A 21,394-nucleotide genomic window follows, 5' to 3' on the forward strand; every position below is an offset into this window, starting at 1 on the left:
ATTTTAATTTAGAAGCTTAAAAGTTACACATAAATTTAGGCCTGCCATTCGTTTGCCAAAATTTATGAGCCTACTGCTGAAAATGAGTGCTAAGCTCATAACTTCTTTCCCCCACCCTAAGGGCCTCTTTTGTCAAGCCGCACCAGCAGCTCCCGGTGCGGTAATGCTGATAAAGCCTATTCACTTTGAATGTGCTCTGTCGGCATTGGTGCACAGGAAAAGCTAGCATGGCTTGATTAGAAGAGGACCTAAATCTGCTCCTGTTGCCACCCACTTTTTATATTCCTTAATTTAAGAGTTTAATGAAATTTTGAGTAAACGTTTGTATACCCAGCTCTAGTAAATTTCAAAGAGGCCAAATTATGAGCATAACTCTCAGTTAGAAGCATAAATCCTTTGAATATTGGGCCCTAGATATTTATTCAGATGTTATTATTTATATGATATAATAATCATAATAAAAGCCAAAAGCCCTCTCCCCTGCACCATTGTCTCATTCACACACTGTGACTCTGGAGCTCTTTCTGCCTCTGAGCTTCTGCATGTGTAACAGGGAGAATTTCTGAGAATGTATCCAACAGAGCTGAACGTATCAGGAAGTCAGCACAGCCAGATCCATGCCATTATGTTCTGGCTGACCACGATTCTGCAGATCATGCTACAAGGTCAATCTCCACAGCTCACCTAACGCAGAAACATGATTCACAGGGTCATAATTCCTGCTGAGCCATAATGACACATCACCAGGTTTAAGAGACTCTTTTGAATTCATGGATCTTGAATAGGTTGCAGAAATCCACAAGGAACTGCCCTTGTTATTAGCACTATACCTATGAATCAGCCAGCTGCACAACATTTCAGCCATTTTTCAAGATGGATAGCACTCATATAAGCTGTAGCTCATATCATGCGCATTTTGCACTCATTCCATCAGACACCTAAGAGTTCATTAAACAGATGGCACCCTTAGCATTTCTGCACAAAACCACACACAGTTGATAAACTCTCTGAAAGAGTGGGAGAGGCATGTGGGATCTCTTAGGGAAAGGAGGAGATGTGGTTACTATGAATGTGCAGACTGGATGGGCCATTTGGCTCTTATCTGCCGTCAGGTTGTTTCTTTTTTTTTTTTTTTTTAATGAAATAATGGAAATCTTCTACAGTATCTGCAAGAAGCCTATGCCAAAGAGGTCAGGTGTATCCACAAGAAAGGAAATGTTTCTAAAAATATTTCCCATGTCAAATGATCCCCTTTATTCATCTGGTTGGCTCAGTCAATCAACACCAAGTGGTCAGCTAATTAACACCAAGTGATATAAGAACCTTTGACAGACCTATCACTGAGACAGTACTTCTCAGAAAGTTATGTGTGAACACCATGGACTCATTGCATGTTGCTATTATATTTGAGTTTGTATCATTAAATGGTAACTACAGATGCCAGGCAGGGAGTGTTGCATCCCACACAGATCTTCTTATGTTAATATATTATGGTGCCACCTAGTGATTGTATTAATTATTGCATTTGCAAGTTTAAATTCATCTGAGTCTGTAGAGATTTGTAACCTTTGCTTTGAGAACTCTTTTTTTTTTTTGTCAGACAGCAGCTCTCAGCTAAACCTACAGTTTCCTTGTTATTTCAAATCTCACTAAAAGCATTGCCATTTCATCTAGTTCAACTGAATATTGAAAGGCCTCAGTTCATCTGTCACAGTTCTGAGACTTTGTTCTAGCTATGCTTGTTTCCATTTTATCTTTCAGTAAGATCTATGATTTCTACTTTATATTTTCATTATTATTTATATAGAGTTTAAGAATCAGTCTGTTGTCATATATAGTGTTGAATATCAGTTTATGTATTCATATAATCAAGTAGAATGACATGCTGTGAGGACAGAATAGTATCACAGGCCTGATGTGTAGGCAGCTGCGGTGGTCAGTGATTGTTAAGGTGCTGACCATTGCAGGCTGAATTTGACCTGGATATGCAGTGCTAGGCCTAATCCACGCACCAAAACTGAATATTTGGGTCTTGCTCTGCGGCCCGAAGTATGCATGTTGGTGGTGCCTGGATAACTTCCGGGTCTGTCCTAACTCCACCCCTGGACTGACCTTGCAGTCAAATAGTCAACAGGACTATCCAGTTAGTGCCTCTGAATATCTGCTATAGGGCCAGGCAGCATGATTTAACCAGGCAGGAACCTCTCCTGTCTGGCTAAATCAGTTCTCTTAACTCTTTGGAAATGTTGGCTTCCCCATCTAAGGTTGTTTTATGTCCTTGATTTTCAGGGCCTGCCCATAATATTTATCTAGTGTCTTTTGTCCCTAATCTCGGTGTTGTCTTTAAGATGGTGCAAGTTCGAGATAGTTTTGAGAAGCTATTTCCTGTGCATTGTTGACTGGTGAGGAATCCAAGCTTTTTTCTGGCTCCTGTTCTGGTCCACTGTTTACTTGAACTTTGTATCCTTCCAGACTGCTATTTCTCTCTCCTACCCCTAACCCCAAAAGAACTGCTAATCCCTCATAATCCCCTTCCTATACCAGGACAAGGATCTTCCTCCTTTCTAGAGATGTTAGTTTCTTCATTACCCCATAGGCAGGTCAATGTCCCCTACCCCCATGGAGCAGGGTCATAGCGGCACCTACAAGATAACTTATTACCTGATCTTACAAGACTCCTGTGCCTCAGAGACTGCTGTGATGAGTGGCTGAGATACAGCACCGGGGGGTGGGGGGGGGGTGGAACAAAGCAGCAGGCAACTAGGAAGAAATGGGAAATGGAGAAATTGCTTGGACAGGTAAAGAAAGCTATAGAGACAAATTGGAAATCCTCAAAAGACTCTATAATATGGGGAACAGAAAGGAAGGTGCTGAGGAGTTAGAGGGAGAAGGTGTATGTGATATTGTGGTAAATGAGGTGGAGTGGAAGATGACACATGCCACTCTGTGGTAAGGGGTGTGGAAAGGGGAGACATATAAAAAGCATGGAAGGAAGAGGGGCTGAATACGGGTATGTAGTGAAAATGGAGGGAAGAGGCATGTCCGTTGGGATGTGTGTGAGTGTAAGGGATGTAGAGGGGAGGAGATATCTTGGATTCTGTGGTAGTGTGATCAGATTAACCCATTCTTGCTAGGATACAGGATTTTGCCCATAGAATCAAAATGAACCCTGTATAAACCTGGCCCTTGATAGCTGCCTAATATCTCTGGTGCTCTGATGCTGTGTCCAGGACACTGCTCAGACTTCACTTTTTTTTGGTTTGCCCCAGCACTTTGGAATAGATTATCTATTTCATTAAGGAATGAAGCTTCTCTGGCAAAATTTAAGCTATAACTCAAAACCTGCTTCTTAAAGATGGCCTTTCATCTTTAAGATCAATAAATCTGGAATGTCTGTGGGAGTTTATTTAATTTTTCTTAATTGATTTATATTTTGTATGTATGCCTACGTTGTTTACGTTCCATTTTATAAGGTGTGTCTGTATATCTTTCCTATTGAATTTTTGGCATTCCTTTCCTTTTCTTGATTTTAAGTTATTTTAATATGATTGTAAACCGCTTTGATCTATTTTATTAGCTAAGTGGTATAGCAAATCTTTTAATAAACATAAACTTCACTGGGATTTAGTGCCTCAGTACTGGAATGCTTTGCTGTTTCCCCCAGTGTGGTTGTGACAGATCTGAAAGCACAAGCATAGAAGCATTTCACAGACACAATTATTCCTGGGCCATAAATGGTTTTATACACATAGACGTTTATTTATAGATAGCAATATACAACCTCAATCTGAGGATTCCAGACATTAGGAGGGTAATATGAAACACAGACCCAATATTCACCCAAAGAAGTGCCCCCTCCTCAACCCTGACCGGGACTTTCCCTCAGTTGATGCCCTGTAAACTGGCATATCGGGTGTTTGTCTACGAGCTCAAGTGGCTCATTTCACAAACCAAATGTGTCCCCGAGCCAGTGCTGGCATCTCACCTCCACCCAGGTACAGAGCTGGCACCCCCACCATCCTAGATATAGAGGGGTAGACACCTCTTAAATACTTTGAGGTAAATTTTCAAAAGCTTAGTTACAGGTATAAAAATAAGGAAATATGCTTGCAGAGTGGCTGAATGCACTTAACATGGATTTTCAACCATCTAAAAGTATGCAGATAAGTTCATAATGTGCATCAATTTGATCGCTTATAAAAGAGGTGTTCTGGGGGAGAGAGGGATGGAAGCATTTAGGAATCTACGTGTATAACTTTAATCTGGAAACATTCTGTATGTAATCGGCATGACAAAAACATGTGGAACCTCTGCCTTCAAAAGGGTAAAGTTATATGTGTGCGGTTAGCTACGTGATATCCAAACACAACTTATACATGTACTTTGTGCTTGAAAATCGAGTTCTTACATGCATGCTTAAAATTATGCAATTAGGTGCATTCCTGAAAATTTACCCCTAAGAACTGGGACCCCCTCCTTTTCTACATACAAAGATCTGGGACCTCTCTCAACCTCAACACCAATGGTTGGAACCCCCTTGCCTGCTATATACAGAGCCGGAACGCCTGTTCTGTATACAGATGTCTTGCCTTTCCCTTACTAAATATGTGATGACACCCTTCCTTCCAGGATACCAAAGCTGTTCAGAGGAATGTTGAGTTGGGACCCTTTCTTTGTTAGATCCTAGACTTGGGGGTCCCTTCCCTCCTACATTTGAATTGCTGAGACTCATTCCTTACTAAATACAAAGAGCAGGGATCCTCCTTCAACTCTTACATGTACAGATGTAGGACCCCTCTCTTTCTGGAAACAAAGAAGTTGGGACTGCATCCTTTACTAGATAATGAGCTGAGATCCTTGCTTCCTGCACACAAAGGGCTGGGCCCACACTTTTCCTCCATATAGAGTTAGCATTCTCATTTCCATACAATACAGAATATACAAGAACACTGAGTATCCCCCGGTGAGCATTGGTAGGACAGAGCCTCCAAGGATAAAATCACACCAGTACTGCAAATCAGATCTCTTTTTTCCCCTCCTCCTTCTCTCTCTTTGTATCCATCCTCTTTTGTCTCTGTCTACAGAATGACTTTAGCAATGTTTTTTAAATATGTATATATACCAAAATAGCATTTCCACACCTATCTGTATAAATATAACAAGTCCCTTGAGGTCTTTTAAATAGACTCTTCTCATGAAGGCCACTCCACAGGAGATAGCTCCGGATTACTGGGGGCAAACTGAGCTAGCCCAGGATTTCTTCTTTCCTCTCCTTGCCTCCGTAGACTTCTATTTCTAGTTTCTCTAGAGAAACAGGAACTGTACATCTATTAATGCAAATGGGGGAGTGGTGGAAAACCAGGTCTGCTTCCGTCTGTCCCTGGTGATCTGAAACCATCTGGTAACTTTTTCTGAGCCCATTTTTCGTAGCCTGGTATCCTCATATTATTAATGTTTGGATCACGCCTTTTAGTACTGAATGGAGCTCCATGTCAGTAGAGAATGATTGTTAGTCTTGGTTTTTTTTTTTATCTAGTGCATATACAGATTGGGATATATATATATAATATCGAGACTGGATCAAGTTTTCCCTACTAACATAGAGCTTTACAATAACCCTACCCTCATGTGTCTCTAAATGTAATAGAGAAAGGCTGAATGCATAGCAGAGACACCTTGATAAGAAATCCAGAGCAAGTGACCTCATTCAAGGAGAGAGATTATTGGCCAGTTTTGAATTTTGTAGCTCCTGGTTCTGCTCATGTGAAGTAAACATGCAGCTGATACACTGCCATAGGATGAGAGTTGTCAGAAATTCAAGACTGGCCTAAAGTCTCTCAACCCCCCCCCCCCCCCCCCCCAACCACCACCACCAGAGGTGTGTCGCTTTGCATTTCTGCTTCTTCAAGCCCCACTTTTTACACAGTGTGTAAATCTGATTAAATACTTTATCATGCACATTCAATTCTGACACAGCAAATCAATCCAACAGGAGTTGAAAGGTTATTTGATGGGTAACTTGGAAACTGTGTGATTTTAGAGCTGTCCTGGATTTCTACCAACCTCCTCTTGATGCATTATTGGACCCGCAGCACTGATTTCAATGGATAGAATCAAGAACTACAAATCCCACACTGCTTTGGGGTGCAAGTTTAAAACCAGGACTGGCCAAAAAGTCTCCCTTCTGGAACTGGGTAACTTTGCAGCTCTGCTAACAGCTACATGGTCTTATCACAAAATAGTATATTGTTCACCTATCTGTAGCCTATAGGGAGAGTAAGAGCCAGTCCTGGACTTAAGACATCCATTTGCTGGGGTTTGTCAACACACAATTTTTATTATTATTTATTTTTTATTATTATTTATTTTGCTCACACCTTTTTCAGTAGTAGCTCAAGGTGAGTTACATTCAGATACTCTGGATATTTCTCTGTCCCAGGAGGGCTCACAATCTAAGTTTGTACCTGAGGCAATGGAAGGTTAAGTGACTGGCCCAAGATCACAAGGAGCAGTGGTGGGATTTGAACCAGCCACCTCTGGATTGCAAGACTGGTGCTCTAACCACTAGGCCACTTCTCCACCCCAAAGAGTGTTGTTACTCTTTGGGGGTCTACATGGAATGTTGCTACACTTTGAAATTCTGCATGGAATCTTGTTATTCTTTAGAATTCTAGAATCTTTATTTATTTATTAAGATTTTGCTCACACCTTTTTTAGTAGTAGCTCAAGGTGAGTTACATTCAGGTACACTAGATATTTCTCTGACCCAGGAGGGCTCGCAATCTAAGTTTGTACCTGAGGCAATGGAAGGTTAAGTGACTTGCCCAAGATCACAAGAAGCAGCAGTGGGATTTAAACTGGCCACCCCTGGATTGCAAGACCGGTGCTCTAACCACTAGGCCACTCCTCCACTCAATGCATGACTGCCGATCCCATAGCTACTAACGTTTAGTCAGTTCCAGCAGGAACAGTATAAGTCCTGGTTTTCAACTTGTATCCCAATGAAGTTTGTTGTTTGTAGTCTCTGATTCTATCTAATCAGATCAGTGCTGCTGGTCCCATAATACATCACATATAATTGTCAGAAATCCAGGACTGGCCTACTGGAATTTAGTAAGTTTGCTTCTATGTAAATCCCACTCTGCTGGCATTGAGAGTTGTATAACTTGGACTGGCTCTGAGTTTCCCTGCTGGACTGGAGTTAATTGAGAAATATTCATGTTATCTTGAACAGGCTGGTCCTATCCTGGTTTTTCCCTGTTGCATGCATGAAATTATATTCTGGTTTTTTACAAGGAAGGACTACATCCCCTTGCTGGGAGCAATACCAGGAGTGGATCAATCTGTTTGGGTTGACTTGTGTAGTAACCCTGCTTCACTGTAGCCCAATGGTTCTCAATTCAGTCATGAGGACCCACCTATCCAGTCAGGTTTTCAGGAAACCCATAATGAATATGTATGTGATAGATTTACATACAAAGGAGGTAGTTCATGCAAATTTATCTAATGCATATTTATTATGAAAATCCTGAAAACCTGACTGTCTGGGTGTGTCCTGAGAACTGGGTTGAAACCCCCTTCTTTAGCCTAATAGTGTGGTTCTCATCCCAATTCTCAGGAGACACCCAACCAGTTGGGTTTTCAAGTAATCCACAATGAATATGAATGAGCTAAGCTGGTATGCAGTGGAGGTAGAGCATGTGAATCTATCTCATGCATATTCATTGTGGATATTCTGAAAACCTGATTGACTGACTGTAAATCCACTGTATATTGTATGGAGAGATAGCCATAAGGTTGCTACTTCATGCAGGTCAAACTGAGGAGGCAAATCAACTGCTGTTTTTTTGCATATTGCATACATACAGTTATAGGCTTGATTTTCTTAGGGCAAAATAAGACCTACAAATCCATATGTACCAGGGGCGTAGCCAGACAGCAGATTTTGGGTGGGGCTAGACAAGAAGTGGGTGGGCACCAAGTGTTCTCCCCCTCCCACCAAAAAAAGATCTCAACTGGTGGGAAAATGCTTCTCTCCACCAGGGTTGCCAGATGGGCGGTTTTCCCGCCCAATTGGGCGGTTTTCCGCAACCCGCCGTGGGAAATTTTTGCCCGCGGCGGGTTGCGGTTTTTTGGGCTGCTTTTTGGGCTTCAGGGCGGTTTTTTGGGCGGCTTTTTCGGCCGCGGGGGGCGGGGTTAGTGATGTGTTTGGGCGGGGTTAGTGACGTTTTGGGCGGGGTTAGTGACGTGGGAGGCAGGGCCGATGACGGAGGCGGGGCCGGTGGCGGGGGAGGCGGGGCCGGTGACAGCGGGGGCGGGGTTGATGACGCGGGGGTGGGGGTGTCAGGGGCGGGGTTTGAGTTTGGGCGGGTTTTGGGCGGTTTTTATGCTGGATTGGGTGGGAAAAAAATTTTCCACCTGGCAACACTGCTCTCCACCTTGGCAGTCTGCAGCAGGCATGTGCTGAAAACTGAGCATGTGCAGGTGCCAGTACCGGGGAGAGTAGCATTTTCGTTACCATCAGGGGGAAGTCTTCAGCTGGTGGAGCTTAGGATCCCCACCAGATACCACTAAACATGTGCTACTGTTGGGTGGGCCTGAGCCCTAACTGGGTGGGCCCACCTGTGGCTACGCCACTGATATGTACAATAGGCTATAAGTAGGACTGAATGAGCCTGTTCGGTTGATCTGAAATGAGGTGGCAACCTGAGGTAGCTACAGTCTGTACTTAAGCAAGTGTAAGATACCAATCCTGAGAAATAAACCTACAGCAACTAGCCATTTCTTTTTCTCTCTTCTCCATATGGATAGTGATGTTACTACACTATAGACCAGTGACATTCACTGCTAGTATTCGAGAACCGCCAATGATCAGGCATTCAGGATATCCTCAATGAATATGCATGAGAGGTTTGCATACAATGGAGGTGGTAGCTGAAATGAAATGCCCCTCATGCATATTCATGAAAACTTGACCCGCTGGTGACCCTCAAGAACTGGGAGAGTGAATGCACCTGCTGTAAGCAGTCATTCATTACCTAAAATCTACTCTCCAATGGGGAGGAAATGTTAGGGCAGATACATGTACTCCTCAACCTAACATTTCACTTTCAAATTCTTCCTGCTAGAAGAAGCAGCACACTCTCACAGATCAGCCATGGACCCCAAATTGTGACCCGCAGCGCTGTCACACAATTGACCGGATACCACATATGGGACCCTGCCTTGCCAGTGTGACTGCTCCCAGTGAGGGTAAGGGAAGTTGATGAAAAGAAAACTGCACCCAGTGAGGACTGTGTGATATTTCAAACATACACAGCAGAAACCAATTTGTGTTAGCACTCTTATTGGTCAGTCTACATGGGATTATTAGCATGGAGGTATATGATTGGGTACAGAACAGCCCTATGAACAACACAAAATTGTTTCTCAGTTAGATAAAAATATTTTCTAACTGTTCATAGGTTTCTGCAAGGTCATGAATTAGTAATGGAATCCATTCTCCTCACCAGTGAACAAGAGTCCATCATCAGGTGTGCTGCATATATTTGTGAGAGGCACTTTGGTTAGAAACATGTGAATCTGATTCCTGGTGTGGCTTTGGTTTGTTTGTAGCTATCCAAATGATTCTGTGGTAGCCTTTGGCTTAGCACAGTAAATGATGGCAGATATAGTCCAGTATGGTCATAAGTACATAAGTATTGCCATACTGGGAAAGACCAAAGGTCCATCGAGCCCAGCATCCTGTTTCCAACAGTGGCCAATCCAGGTCACAAATACCTGGCAAGATCCCAAAAAAGTACAAAACATTTTATACTACTTATCCCAGAAATAGTGGATTTTCCCCAAGTCCATTTAATAATGGTCTATGGACTTTTTCTTTAGGAAGCTGTCCAAAGTATGCATGCTACTTGCGCTAAGAGCCCTTTTTTGCATGCATCTGAATGGTAGTTGCGTTCACAGTCCGCGAGTGTGTTGTTTCACGCGCTTGGGGGCTCTGATCGTATCAAGTCTGTCCAGTAGGGTGGCTAGAGTTGTTGGTAGGCAAACATTAAATAAAGGAAGGAACCAGGAATAAAGGAATCAGCCCAACAGCCTTCTGACTTTCTAGTCAATTCATCTGAAAACTAGGGCTGGGCATTCATTTGAAACTACATGAGAAACATAAACAATGTTTCCTGTGTCATTTCATATCATCTTTAACTTGAAATAACAATAACAACAAAAAACACAGAAATTTCATTTTTTTCCCAGTGGTGCAGAAATGAGTAGGAATGACTTGGGATCACCCTGCTCCCACTAGAGCATTAGAAGCTGAGGCGGGAAGCGGGTCAGAAAGAGGATTGGCTGTCTCTTCTGTTGGGGGGGGGGGGGGAGTGACACCTGGGGGTGAGGGGTGGGGTTAATACTGACACTTCAGGAGTATCAGAGGGGTGAGGCGTGGGTAAAGTGATGATTAGGGGGGTTCAGGTTGTGATGTGGGGGGGGGGGGGGTGCAGTCCTGGGGAGTTGTGATGCTGGGGAGTAGGGAGCTGGATAATGAACAGGATGTTTGAGTTTTGATTGAGGGGAAGGGTTGGGGTAGTTTGCTATTTTTTTTTAATTAATGTTTGGATAGCTGGCAACTATAATAATACACCCAACATGACAAATTTGTTAAATGAAACAAAAGAAATTGAGAATAAGCTGCAAAGAAAACATAGAACAAAACAAACATTTTTTGCTTGCCCATCCGTACTGAAAACGCGCTCTTTCAAGATAACAAGCACAGCTGACCACAAATACAAAGGAGTTCTTTCTATCCATATATTTCCAGGATGTCATCCCATTCAGATCATAACTTTCCAGGGCTCCTTGTTGATATCTATATTTCTTTATCTATTTATTGATCGATAGAGATATGGATATATTTATGATAATTTCACAAAAAACTGAAAACCTTTCTTTCCCCTTCTGACCGAGATAGTATGTTAAATTAATCCATGATTATTTTGAGATTTGTGATAGATTTATTTTGAATTTATTGATGTTTTATTCCTAACTCTGTTCTCTTTTGCTTTTATTGTCTTTCAAGCTTGTAAACTGAAAGACAAGGTTTCAGTAAGATTATACATAAAATCTGATAAATAATAAATATGTAAAATAAATACATCCCATAGCTCCATTCCTTTGTTGACTTGCAAAGGTTCCTTCCCAATGATAACTGTAAGTGGCTTATTTGATGACTTCTTGCCAAGTGTACATTTGAAATATTGCACAGTTGAGAGGTACCAGCTGGCTCTATTTTTTTTAAAGAATCGGCAAATCCAATCCTGCTGTGGCCAATGTTACATGCATCAATTTCTCATTTCCCTTTATAAAGCAAGAGTAAAATCCAGGCTTGCAAAGGGGTTGAACCAGGGCTAGGTCATCCTGTTGTGGAGAACCTGAAATCAGCTGGTTGTCAGTACTGATGCAGTTTTCTTTCAAACAACGTAAGTAGTGAAAGTTGTTGGGGTTTCCATAAATGCATCAAAGACAGTTACAGTGCATGTCCCTAATGAGCAAGTAAGAACACCCCTATGGGAAGACAAGATTCAGTGACACTGTATTTCTTGTCCAAGTCTTCCAGACTTTGGAAGAGGGTTGTTAATGTGACTGGCTTGGATTTTGCGTAGTTTTTCCTGCACTAATTTCATCTCACCTTCATGAAATGAGCCTATTTTTAAGTTCATCCTCACTGGCCTCAGTCTGCCTGCGGACTTTAGGTGGGAACTGCATGATGGCAGAAGATTTCTCATCACCTAAGAAATTCTCCCACTGTCTTGCAGGTTTTGGTAGTGGCTTTTCAGCAATAAGATCTCTATAGGCACCTATGTTTTGGTTTGCTGTGTTGGGTCGAAAGAAAGGAACGGGAACCAACTGAGTTAGGATTTTAAGGGAGATGAACCCAGTATGGATCGGTTGTCACTTGCAATAACAGGGAAAATGTCAATGACGTATCCCATATCGTTGCATGCCATTAAAACCCAAACATGAGCAGAAAAACATGAAACTTTATGCTTTTTTGTTTGCCAATAATAGGGCACACACTTTTGAAAGAGTGTGCACCATATGACTTTTCTTCCATGATGAAAAATGGTCAAATGAAAATGATCGAAAACAAACATTTCTAGAAATGACAATGGAAACAACAGAACAAAACATTTCCGGCTGCCCATCTCTAGAACCAAGGTGACTCACACTTCTTCCAAACAAGCTCAGTCCGGTTCAGAGGTAGTCAGAATTAAATCTATACTGACCTGAATATGCATAAGACATACCTAGTACAATTTTTGCATGGAACAGCTCCCCCAGGTATCAAAATCCAAAAAGACTGGGAAGAGCACAGAGGCCCCATAGTGGTGCAGAAAGAAGGGGTAAAGTTGGAGATTATGTAGAGTCAGTTGTACTGCAGCAGGGAAGGGAAATGGGTTGAGTGGATAGACCTGGAGGTCTTTATCTGTTGTCCTGTCCTATGTTTCTTTGGCTCAAAGCTTGACCATTCTTGGTGACACTTTCCAAACCAGTGTTCTAGTAATTGAGTGGGTGGGTAAAAAAAGAGTACTGTGTAAACATGCATTATTTATATATTGAGGCTAAGGGGAGGCTCTAGGATACAGCAAGCAGAAGACATATCCATCACAGCCTTGAAACACAGTAACTTTGAATGTAAACCTTGTACAACTTTTCCATAGTCCATTCCCCTAATGAAGGGTCAGGGATAGTCCCTGAGTGCTAGGGCTGTAAGGTTTAAACCCTGGTAGAGTAAACGGTTTATCACTATACAGAGGACCACTTGAGAATGATGGGGTGGCCCACTGGTAGGAGGACAAAGCTGTAAACTGAAACTGTTAGTCTTGAAACATTGAATCTTCCTGTACCTCGGTTCTAATCCCAACCTCAGGCAAGTAATATTATCTTCCTGTGCCTCAGTTCTAAGCTCTGTAACTACAATCTGCATGACCTGGGACAAATAATTTTGACTCCTCCCCCCCCCCCCCCCCCCCCCCCCCAATTTACCCTATCTGTAAATTATCACTGTTCTCATCACTAGATTACCATACAGTAATATCCCAAGGCTGTAATCATCTCCACTCATGCAGGATCCATTGAGAAGCGACTATATGGCCATTTCTGAGATGCTGTAAAATGCCAGCACCAAAAATCCCGTCTCCTCCTAGTGATCAGCAGCGCCCTCTTCCTCCCCAAGACACACACACACAGACCTGAAAATCCTTAACAAACTGATTTTATCCTTGGATGCATTCACAAAAATAAAGTAAAAAATAAAAACAGATTCCCCAAAACAATTAGAAACAAACAGATTTTCATTTAAATAGCCCTCCCTTCTCATCTTTTTAACATTCCAAACAATATTGATTAGAAAAAAAAACTCTTTGTAGTCATTGCTGTTTTTACACCAAAAAACAAAAGTATAACTCACAATTGTGTTCTGCACGTTTCCTTAGTGCGAGTGTTTTCAGCAGAAGATATGTAGGTTATTACTAGCAGGCATAACTTGTGTAGTTTTGTCTTTATTTTAATAAGTTTTTTTTGTCCTCTTTTCTTTAGGAATAATGTTTCTCTGTACAAGTTCAGCTCGGAAGCGCAAGCCCATCTCCTCCCGCCCCAGATGTCCTGTGTACCTTGGCGGTGGCGTTCCCACTGCAAGAAAGATCAAAGGAGAGCAAAAGTATGTGTGGCAAAAAGCAAGACACTGGTTGAGAGGTGGTGAGAGAAAAGATAGGAAAAGTATAAAACAGAAGCAGGTGACAGTGAAAAAGAAATGGAGTGAAACAGCAACAGAAAGCAAGACACAGTGGGACAGCGGCAAAGAAAGATCCAACGCCAGAGAGACAAAGAGAAGGATGAGCATTTATTCGGGTTGGATTTTTTTTTACTGAAGATTCCAAATCTGTTATCTGTATTCCTGCTGTTGCTCTGAAATTATTTCTTTTTATTAATCTTTGTTTTTCTTCCACGTGAACGAGAGCGGACACTTAGATGAAGTACTCCTTCTTATCCTCCCCACCAGCCAGGCCAGCCTCTGCATTGATGATTGCTGTGTCTGCATCAGGTGCGTCATCTGCTCCCTTGGCCTCGTTGGTCAGGTAAGTGCCTGAGAGCGGACAGATACACAAAACTTTGAGAGGTAGACAAAACCATTGCCATAATGGTTAACACGTTGTAAATAATGGGCCAGACATTCAAAGGATTTGTTCTCGTAACTTAGAGAATTATGCTCCTAATTTGGCCTGCTCGAAAATTTACTAGGGCTGTGTGTCTAAATTTATACTCCAGAATTTCACGAAATTAAATTTAGGATCATGAAATGGGGCGGATGTAGGGCGGAGAAAAGAACTTAGAGATACCAATGGCAGTCAGCACTTCTTTAAATGCTGGTCACTGCTGGCTGAATTAGGACTGGATATTCAGTGTTGGACCCTATCTGGGTATCAGCAGTGAATATCTAGGGGTCCAATATTCAAAGTGACTTGCATGGGCAGGAAAGGCTCCTGCCCACTTCAATCATGCTCAGTGGGCCGGTGGCTGATATTATGAGCACTTAACTGCTGAATATTGACACTAACTGGCCATCTTAAGTCTAGGCATGAGAGGGGCAGAGCCAGGAGTTATGCAGGCGCTGACAATATTCTGTGCTTTGCCTGCATAGCTAACCCGGCACATAGAACTGCATAAACAGCAGTCCTAACTTTACCCGGTTAGCTCTGTGGGTGCCATCATTGAATATTGGCCGGCACATGCATAACTTCCAGGTAGCGGCCTAATGTGCTGTAATCTCCCCTCCCACAAAGAGCACTGCCATTCACCTCTCCTCCAAAAGAGCATCTGACTCCCTGACTCATATCCCCCCTCCTTCCCCCTCCCCCCTCCTACTCTACCCCCAAAGATCATCTGGCCCTCAACAAGGATCCTCTACCCCCTGTAGGCATCCCCTGGTCCTACCCTTCCAATCCCTGGTAGTCTAGAGGAGAAAGGGCAGGAGCGCTGATGAACCCAATGAATATTCACCCCTTTAGGAGCTTAGCACTGATTTTCAGCACTGGGCTCATAAATTAGCCTTGCAAATGAATAGCAGTCCTAAATTTATAAGCATAACTTTTAAGCACCTAAATTAAGATGAATTTTCAGCTGAATACTTAGGCTTATAGGTTTGGCTGAAAATAGGAGCTTAAATTTAGGATCTTAAATTTATTTGAATATTGGGCCCAATATTACTAATAAGCCTGCAGCTCTGAATTTCAGTCTGTCTAACAGAAGCCTGTCCCTTCACAGTTATAATATGTTATTGGGCACAGCCTGCTCAAGGCCTGGTTTTGCAAGCATGGATGTAAAGTCCTCAGAGAGACAAGAAATCCATAGAGGCAAACAGTAAAACCAGGCCTGGCCCAAGTCCTCCCTGATGCCATGGAGGGAAGGGATTTGGATATAGTTTACACTGTTTTGGTGAGCAACATTCTGGTACTGAGGTATTTTCCAGTCCTTTGAGGGTGTAAAATCTAAATGTGTGCCAATGACCAAGCACATGATTTCTTTCTTTTTAAAATTTTATTTTTTAAGCATTTATAGGGTTACCATATGGCTCCAGAAAAAGGAGGACGGATTGAGCCAGCCGGGAAGTAAAACCCGGCTGGCTCAATCCGTCCTCCTTTTTCTGGAGCCATATGGTAACCATAAGCATTTACAATAATCCTAAGAATTGCTCTTGTACATAAAAGATAACCACATGAAAAATATTGCAATTATAAACACAAAAAGAACAATATTAGGAAACAATACTCATAAACCATCTCCAGTCTATCGTTATCAGCATGGAGGCAAGGAAATAAAGCAAGTAACGTGGAGGGGCATTTTTGATATGACGTCTAAGTCCGACTTTGGATGTTTTGCAAAAAACGTCCAAAATCTGAATAGCAAAGAAGGTCATTTTCAAAAAAAGAAAAACGCCTATCTTTTGTTTTCAAAAATAGAAGGTTTTGTGATTTGGACGTTTTATTTTTTGGTCCATTTTTGAAAAAAATAAAAAAGGCCAAATGCAAAACGCACAAAATCAAGCCATTAGGATGAGCTAGCATTTTTAGTAGACTGGTCCCCCTGATATCCCAGGGGGCACTGCAGTGGACTTCATAAATTGCTCCCAGGTACACATCTGACCATTGCTCTCTTACCCCCACAAAACCCACTACCTCCAACTGTACACCACTACCATAGCCCTTACAAATGAAGGGGGCACCTATATGTGAGTACAGTGGGTTTCTGGTGAGTTTTGGAGGGCTCACAGTTTCCTCCATATGTGTAACAGGTAGGGGGAGGTAGAAGCCTGGGTCCACCGTCTGCAGTGCACTGCACCCACCACTGGACTACTCCAGGGACCTGCATGCTGTTCTAATGGACATCTGAAGCTGGCACAGAGGCTGGCAAGCAATGTTTTTCATCACATTTTTGGGGGGTGGGAGGAGGTTAGTGACCACTAGAGGAATAAGGGGAGGTCATTCCTGATTCCCTCCAGTGTTCAACTGGTTATTTAGGGCACCTTTTTGTGCCTTATTCATTGTAAAAACAGGTCTAGCTCAAAATGTCTTAATTTTAATCCTGGATGGTTTTGTTTTCTTCCATTATGGCTGAAAATCATCTAAGTCTCAGGAACACCCAAGTCCCACCCTTGAGATTTGGACGCACTTCTGACAGACTTCAAAGAAAAACATCTAAAAATAGGTTTTGAAAATACTAATTTGGACGTTTTTGTGAGAAAAACGTCCAAATGCTGCTTTATGCCACTTTTTACGCGTTTTTCTGTTTTGAAAATGAGCCCAATAGTAACACAGTAAATGATGGTAGATAAAGACCTGAACGGTCCATCCAGTTTGCCCAACAAGATAAACTCATTTTACATGGTATGTGATATTTTATATGTATACCCGAGTTTGATTTGTCCTTGCCTTTGGGCATATCTTCAAACACTACAGAGTAAATGTAACAGTGGCTGCAAACAGTGGAAGAGAAGTTGCTATCATTCAAAAACTTTATAAATGTTTAGGATCTAAGTAAATATATTTAACAGAATTTGATTTAATTACACACTTACATGGAAACATTTTCAGCTAACACTTTGATAAGCGGTGGAAATCACCATTTCCAGGTGTATTTAATCTATATGTGTAAAATACTGCTCTTTACATGCGGAGTTGCCTTTGGAGGCAATTCTATTTGTGGGAACCTCCTTTTAGCCACCCAAATCTCATGCAGTGGGCACCCAGGTTCTATTATAGGAACTATTGGGTTCTGTAATATAGGCTTCAGCACTTACACCAGCCATAGACCTGGCATAACTGAGGATGCCAGGGGTGGCCCAAGGAAAGATGCTGCCTGAGGCAGGGCTGAGATGCACCCCCCCCCCCCTCCTCCTAGGGCCAAGTTCTCGCATCTCTCCCCTTCCTTACTCCACCTTGTTCCCTGATTTACCTTCTTTTTATGTTTTTTAAAAGCCAGCAGTGGCAGCGATTCCCATACGCTGCCCTGCCGCTGGCACCAGTTTCTTCTGTACTATGGCCATCTCTGAGGAAACAGGAAGTTACATCAGAGAGGCGGCCAAAGTAAAGGGAAGAGGCGGGTGCATGCCGCAGGGCAGTATATGGGAATCATGCTGCCACCGCCGGCTTTTAAAAAAACATAAAAAGAAGGTAAAAATGGGGGATGGAGGAAGGAGGGGGAGAGATGCTGCTCCCAAAACAGTGCGACCTGGGGCCTCTGCCTCAGGTGGCCTAATGGTCAGGTTACCCCTGGTGGATGCCCAAATATGGCAAAGACACGTGTAACTTAGGGCCTCTCATAAATCTGCGCTACCGATTCTTGGTGTGGCAAATGAGAGGAAGCCCGTTTGATTTCTATGGGCTTCCTCTCATTTGCTCCACAGGAATCGTTAATGTGGCTTTGTAAAAGAAGCTCTCACTGCATAACTAAAAGCCCCACCCATAGTCCACCAACATGCATGCCCCTCTTCAGTTGCATTCTTTAGCACTTACACATGCCCTTGTAGAAAAACTCATAGCAGTGGCAGTCCTACCATTAGGCCAACTGAGAAGGGGGTCTCGAGTGGCACTCTTCATGGAGTTGTCTCCCCCCTACACTGGCCATGGTCTGGCATCTCCCCTCACCCAACCACATTCTCTGAATCTACTTTTTTTTTCTGTTTTGCAAAAGTCAGTAGTGGCAGCGATTCCCATAGGTTGCCGTGCTGCTGGCACCGATCTCTTCTCTGTACTGCCCCCTGCCTCTCTGATGTAATTTCCTGTTTCCTCAGAAGCGGGCTGCAGTGGAGAGAAGAGACCGGTGCTGGCGGCAGGGCAGGCTATGGGAATTGCTGCCGCTACTGACTTCTGAAAAACAAGAAAAGAAGGTAGACTTGGGGAAGGGAGTTGAGGAAGGGGGGGGGGGGGTGATGCCAGGCTGTGGCCTGGGGGGGGGGGGGGGGAGGGAGGCGGAGTTGGGAGAGAAAGAGAGAGTGGGAACAGAGAGATGTTGGAATCGGGGTGGGGGCCTGTGGGGAGGCCGGGGATGACATCTCATCTCGTCTCAGGCGGCAGAGTGCCTTGGATCGCTCCTGGCACTTAGGGTGCCTTTGTGTGTAAGTGTTCCTTTTCTCTGCGCCTACTTATAGAACTGCCCTTCACATGCTTAGCAAAAATATGACGTCAGCACTCTCTGGCTGGCAGCCTTCTTTCTCTTGTTGATAATGAGCTCTTGCAGCTTTAAGACTGAGTTGCAGCTGGGGTCTGGTGTGGCAGTGTCCTTAATTGGGTTCTTACCTTTTCTAATATCTAGAAAAATCTTTAACTTCAAAATCCTACTTAATGATGTATACTACCACATGGGTTGGTCTTTTGACTTCCAGAAGGAACAGTAAGTAAGGTCTTATGGGACAGCCAAAGACACAGTCAGATTCAGGGCAGCTTGTGATATTTTTGATTAGTAGCAGGATACGATGAAGCCTCAGGAGAGTCCTGCTGTGCCACAACTGTTAGGAGTTGCTGTCAGCCCTTATGGGAGATCTGCTGCAGAAGGGATTGCGGTATGGTCTCGGCCTGTTTCTGTAACCAGTTGGCCGGCAAAAGGAGGCTTTCTATGCCCTTCAGTTCACCTTTGCTGTTCATTTCTAGAGAAGAGTCAAACTATCACCTATGGGCACAGTAAATAAACCCATGCATGGAATGGGACTGAATCCGACAGGACAGCACTTATCTGAGATGACAGCGAGAACCTTAAAATCCTAAGGGATTGATTTGGCTGTGACAGATATTTAGAATTAACTGAGTGGATTGGAGTTGCTGCAGAGTGCTTGTCACACCCTCGGTAAGATATTTGAATTCTGTGGAGACTGTCTCCAATGTCATTTTTATGCCATTTTATTTTAAAGCTTCAGTAGAATTGGATCAGCCATTGCAATTGTGCTTCTTCTATTTAGAATCTGCTATTATAAGTTGGATTTACTTAATCCCTTTAATACAGAGACAGGAATGGTTCATTCTCTTGTTTGCATCTTGACTATTTTAAAATAAACCAAGCATTCCGGGGAAACAGCTCACTGTTTTACAGAGCCTCATTTCATTTCAGCCAGTGAAGCTGTCCTCTCTTTCTTTCAACAGAGGGTCATGCTAGTAAAATTTAAAGTGTAGAGCTGGGATTTGCATGTACCACTGAAAGGCTTTGAACTCAGCCTGGATTTAACAAGACTGTCAAAGCGAAAAGAAAAGGGCTTCAAGTTTCTCAAGCATTCAGTGATTCTACTTTTTCTCAGCCCCTCATTATATTTTATAGGTAAAGGTGGTACCCTGGGAAGCAATGCCCATATGTGCCCCAGTACTGTCTAGCACAGGGTCTGTCAAGACCATGTTTAGGGCAGTGCTTAAATGTGTCCCGTGCTAGTGTCAGATAGCTTTCCTTTGTGAAAAATGATGCCAATGCAGGACTGCTGCCAGTGTAGCTAACAGTAGGGATGGGCTACCATTTGTGACAAAAGTCATTAGCTGCTAATAGTGCATGCTTTTCTTAAAGAGTGCATACAAATCCATAATTCTGTAATCTCAGTGCCTAAATGTAAGTGCCAGTAAGATTATACAATAGAGACAACATGCTGGTTGAGTGCTAAGCTGTATTCTACAAGGTATGGGGTCCTTTTACTAAGCAGCAGTAAAAAGTGGCCTGTGGTAGTGTGGGTGCGTGTTTTTTGGCCCTTACCGCCACCATTACCCCTACTCATGTAGTAATCATGCAGTGCACGCCAAAGTAGCTATGCTGCCGATTGCCACCGGGAACGGCTCCCGTGGAAGAAAATAGAAAAATATTTTCTACCACAGGAAACAGTGCACGCCAATTTCGAAAGTATTACAGGGCGCCTGCACTACCCCTGCAGTAGTGCCAATTTGACATGTGTTACCCGCAGGTTAGCCTACCGCTGTTTAGTAAAAGGACCCCTTAGTGCGCATTCCATATAGGGCCAGATTCAGTAAATGACGCAAAAAATTAGGTACCGGGAAAAATCTGCACCAAGCGCTAGTATGTAAAGGGCACTGTGGACTGAGCGTCTTTTATAGGATCGTACTTAGTGTGGATTCCCGCACCCATAGACTTATGCCAGCTGAAACCTGGAGTAAATCCTGGCACACAGTATTCTCTGTGCCTGACATTTTGGAAAGCCCCTGACCCGCCTATGCCCCTCTCATGGTCAGGTCTCCTTTTTGGTTGCATACAAGACACTTTGGGCATGCAACGTTTTAGAATGGTGCACAGGTAGATGTGCATATAATTCCAGCTTGGTGCCAATTAATGTCAAAAATTGATTGTTAACAACTTATTACCTAATTAATTTGCATGCACATCTGACCTGTGGACTCAAATTTGGGCAACCGATACAGAATCTGGGGGTAAGTGCGCAACTGCAAGGGGGCATACACATGGGTGGAGCATGGGTGGGTCCCACACATTTATTTACTTATTTATTTTCCAACTTTCTATACCGCTTAAAATGAAGCAGTTTATAGAAAATGAACAAAATAAAATACATAAAATACAAGTTTAAAACATTACCACAAACAAACAAAATAGACACAAAGGACCAGATTCTATATATGGTGCCTAAAAAATCTGCACAGAAAACATTTCCGCCTAAGCGTATTCTATAAGTGGCACCTAGATTTAGATGCGGTATTTAGAACACGTTTAGTTGACATCATACTGCTTAAAACTACATGCATCCCTTTACACCAAGGGAAATGCAACGTAAGTGCTAGCACGTAGAATTAGGTGCACAGGGGCATAGTCTATAACAGTACGCATAAATTTTGCTCATTTCCCC

General features: G+C 42.9%; 1 protein-coding gene across 9 annotated transcripts in view; it reads right to left on the reverse strand.

Annotated features, from left to right (window-relative positions):
* Window positions 1-13,254: 13,254 nt before the first annotated feature.
* CADM3 (cell adhesion molecule 3) overlaps window positions 13,255-21,394 on the reverse strand; it is a 656,955-nt gene continuing 648,815 nt past the window's right edge. For all 9 annotated transcript variants that reach the window (XM_030187819.1, XM_030187818.1, XM_030187817.1 and 6 more), the window contains one exon: window positions 13,255-14,140. In XM_030187819.1, the coding sequence (XP_030043679.1) occupies window positions 14,022-14,140 (119 nt within the window). In that variant the 3' untranslated portion in view covers window positions 13,255-14,021. The remainder of the gene's footprint in view (window positions 14,141-21,394) is intronic.

This window comes from Microcaecilia unicolor, chromosome 14, assembly GCF_901765095.1.
Source record: "Microcaecilia unicolor chromosome 14, aMicUni1.1, whole genome shotgun sequence".
NCBI lineage: Eukaryota > Metazoa > Chordata > Amphibia > Gymnophiona > Siphonopidae > Microcaecilia > Microcaecilia unicolor.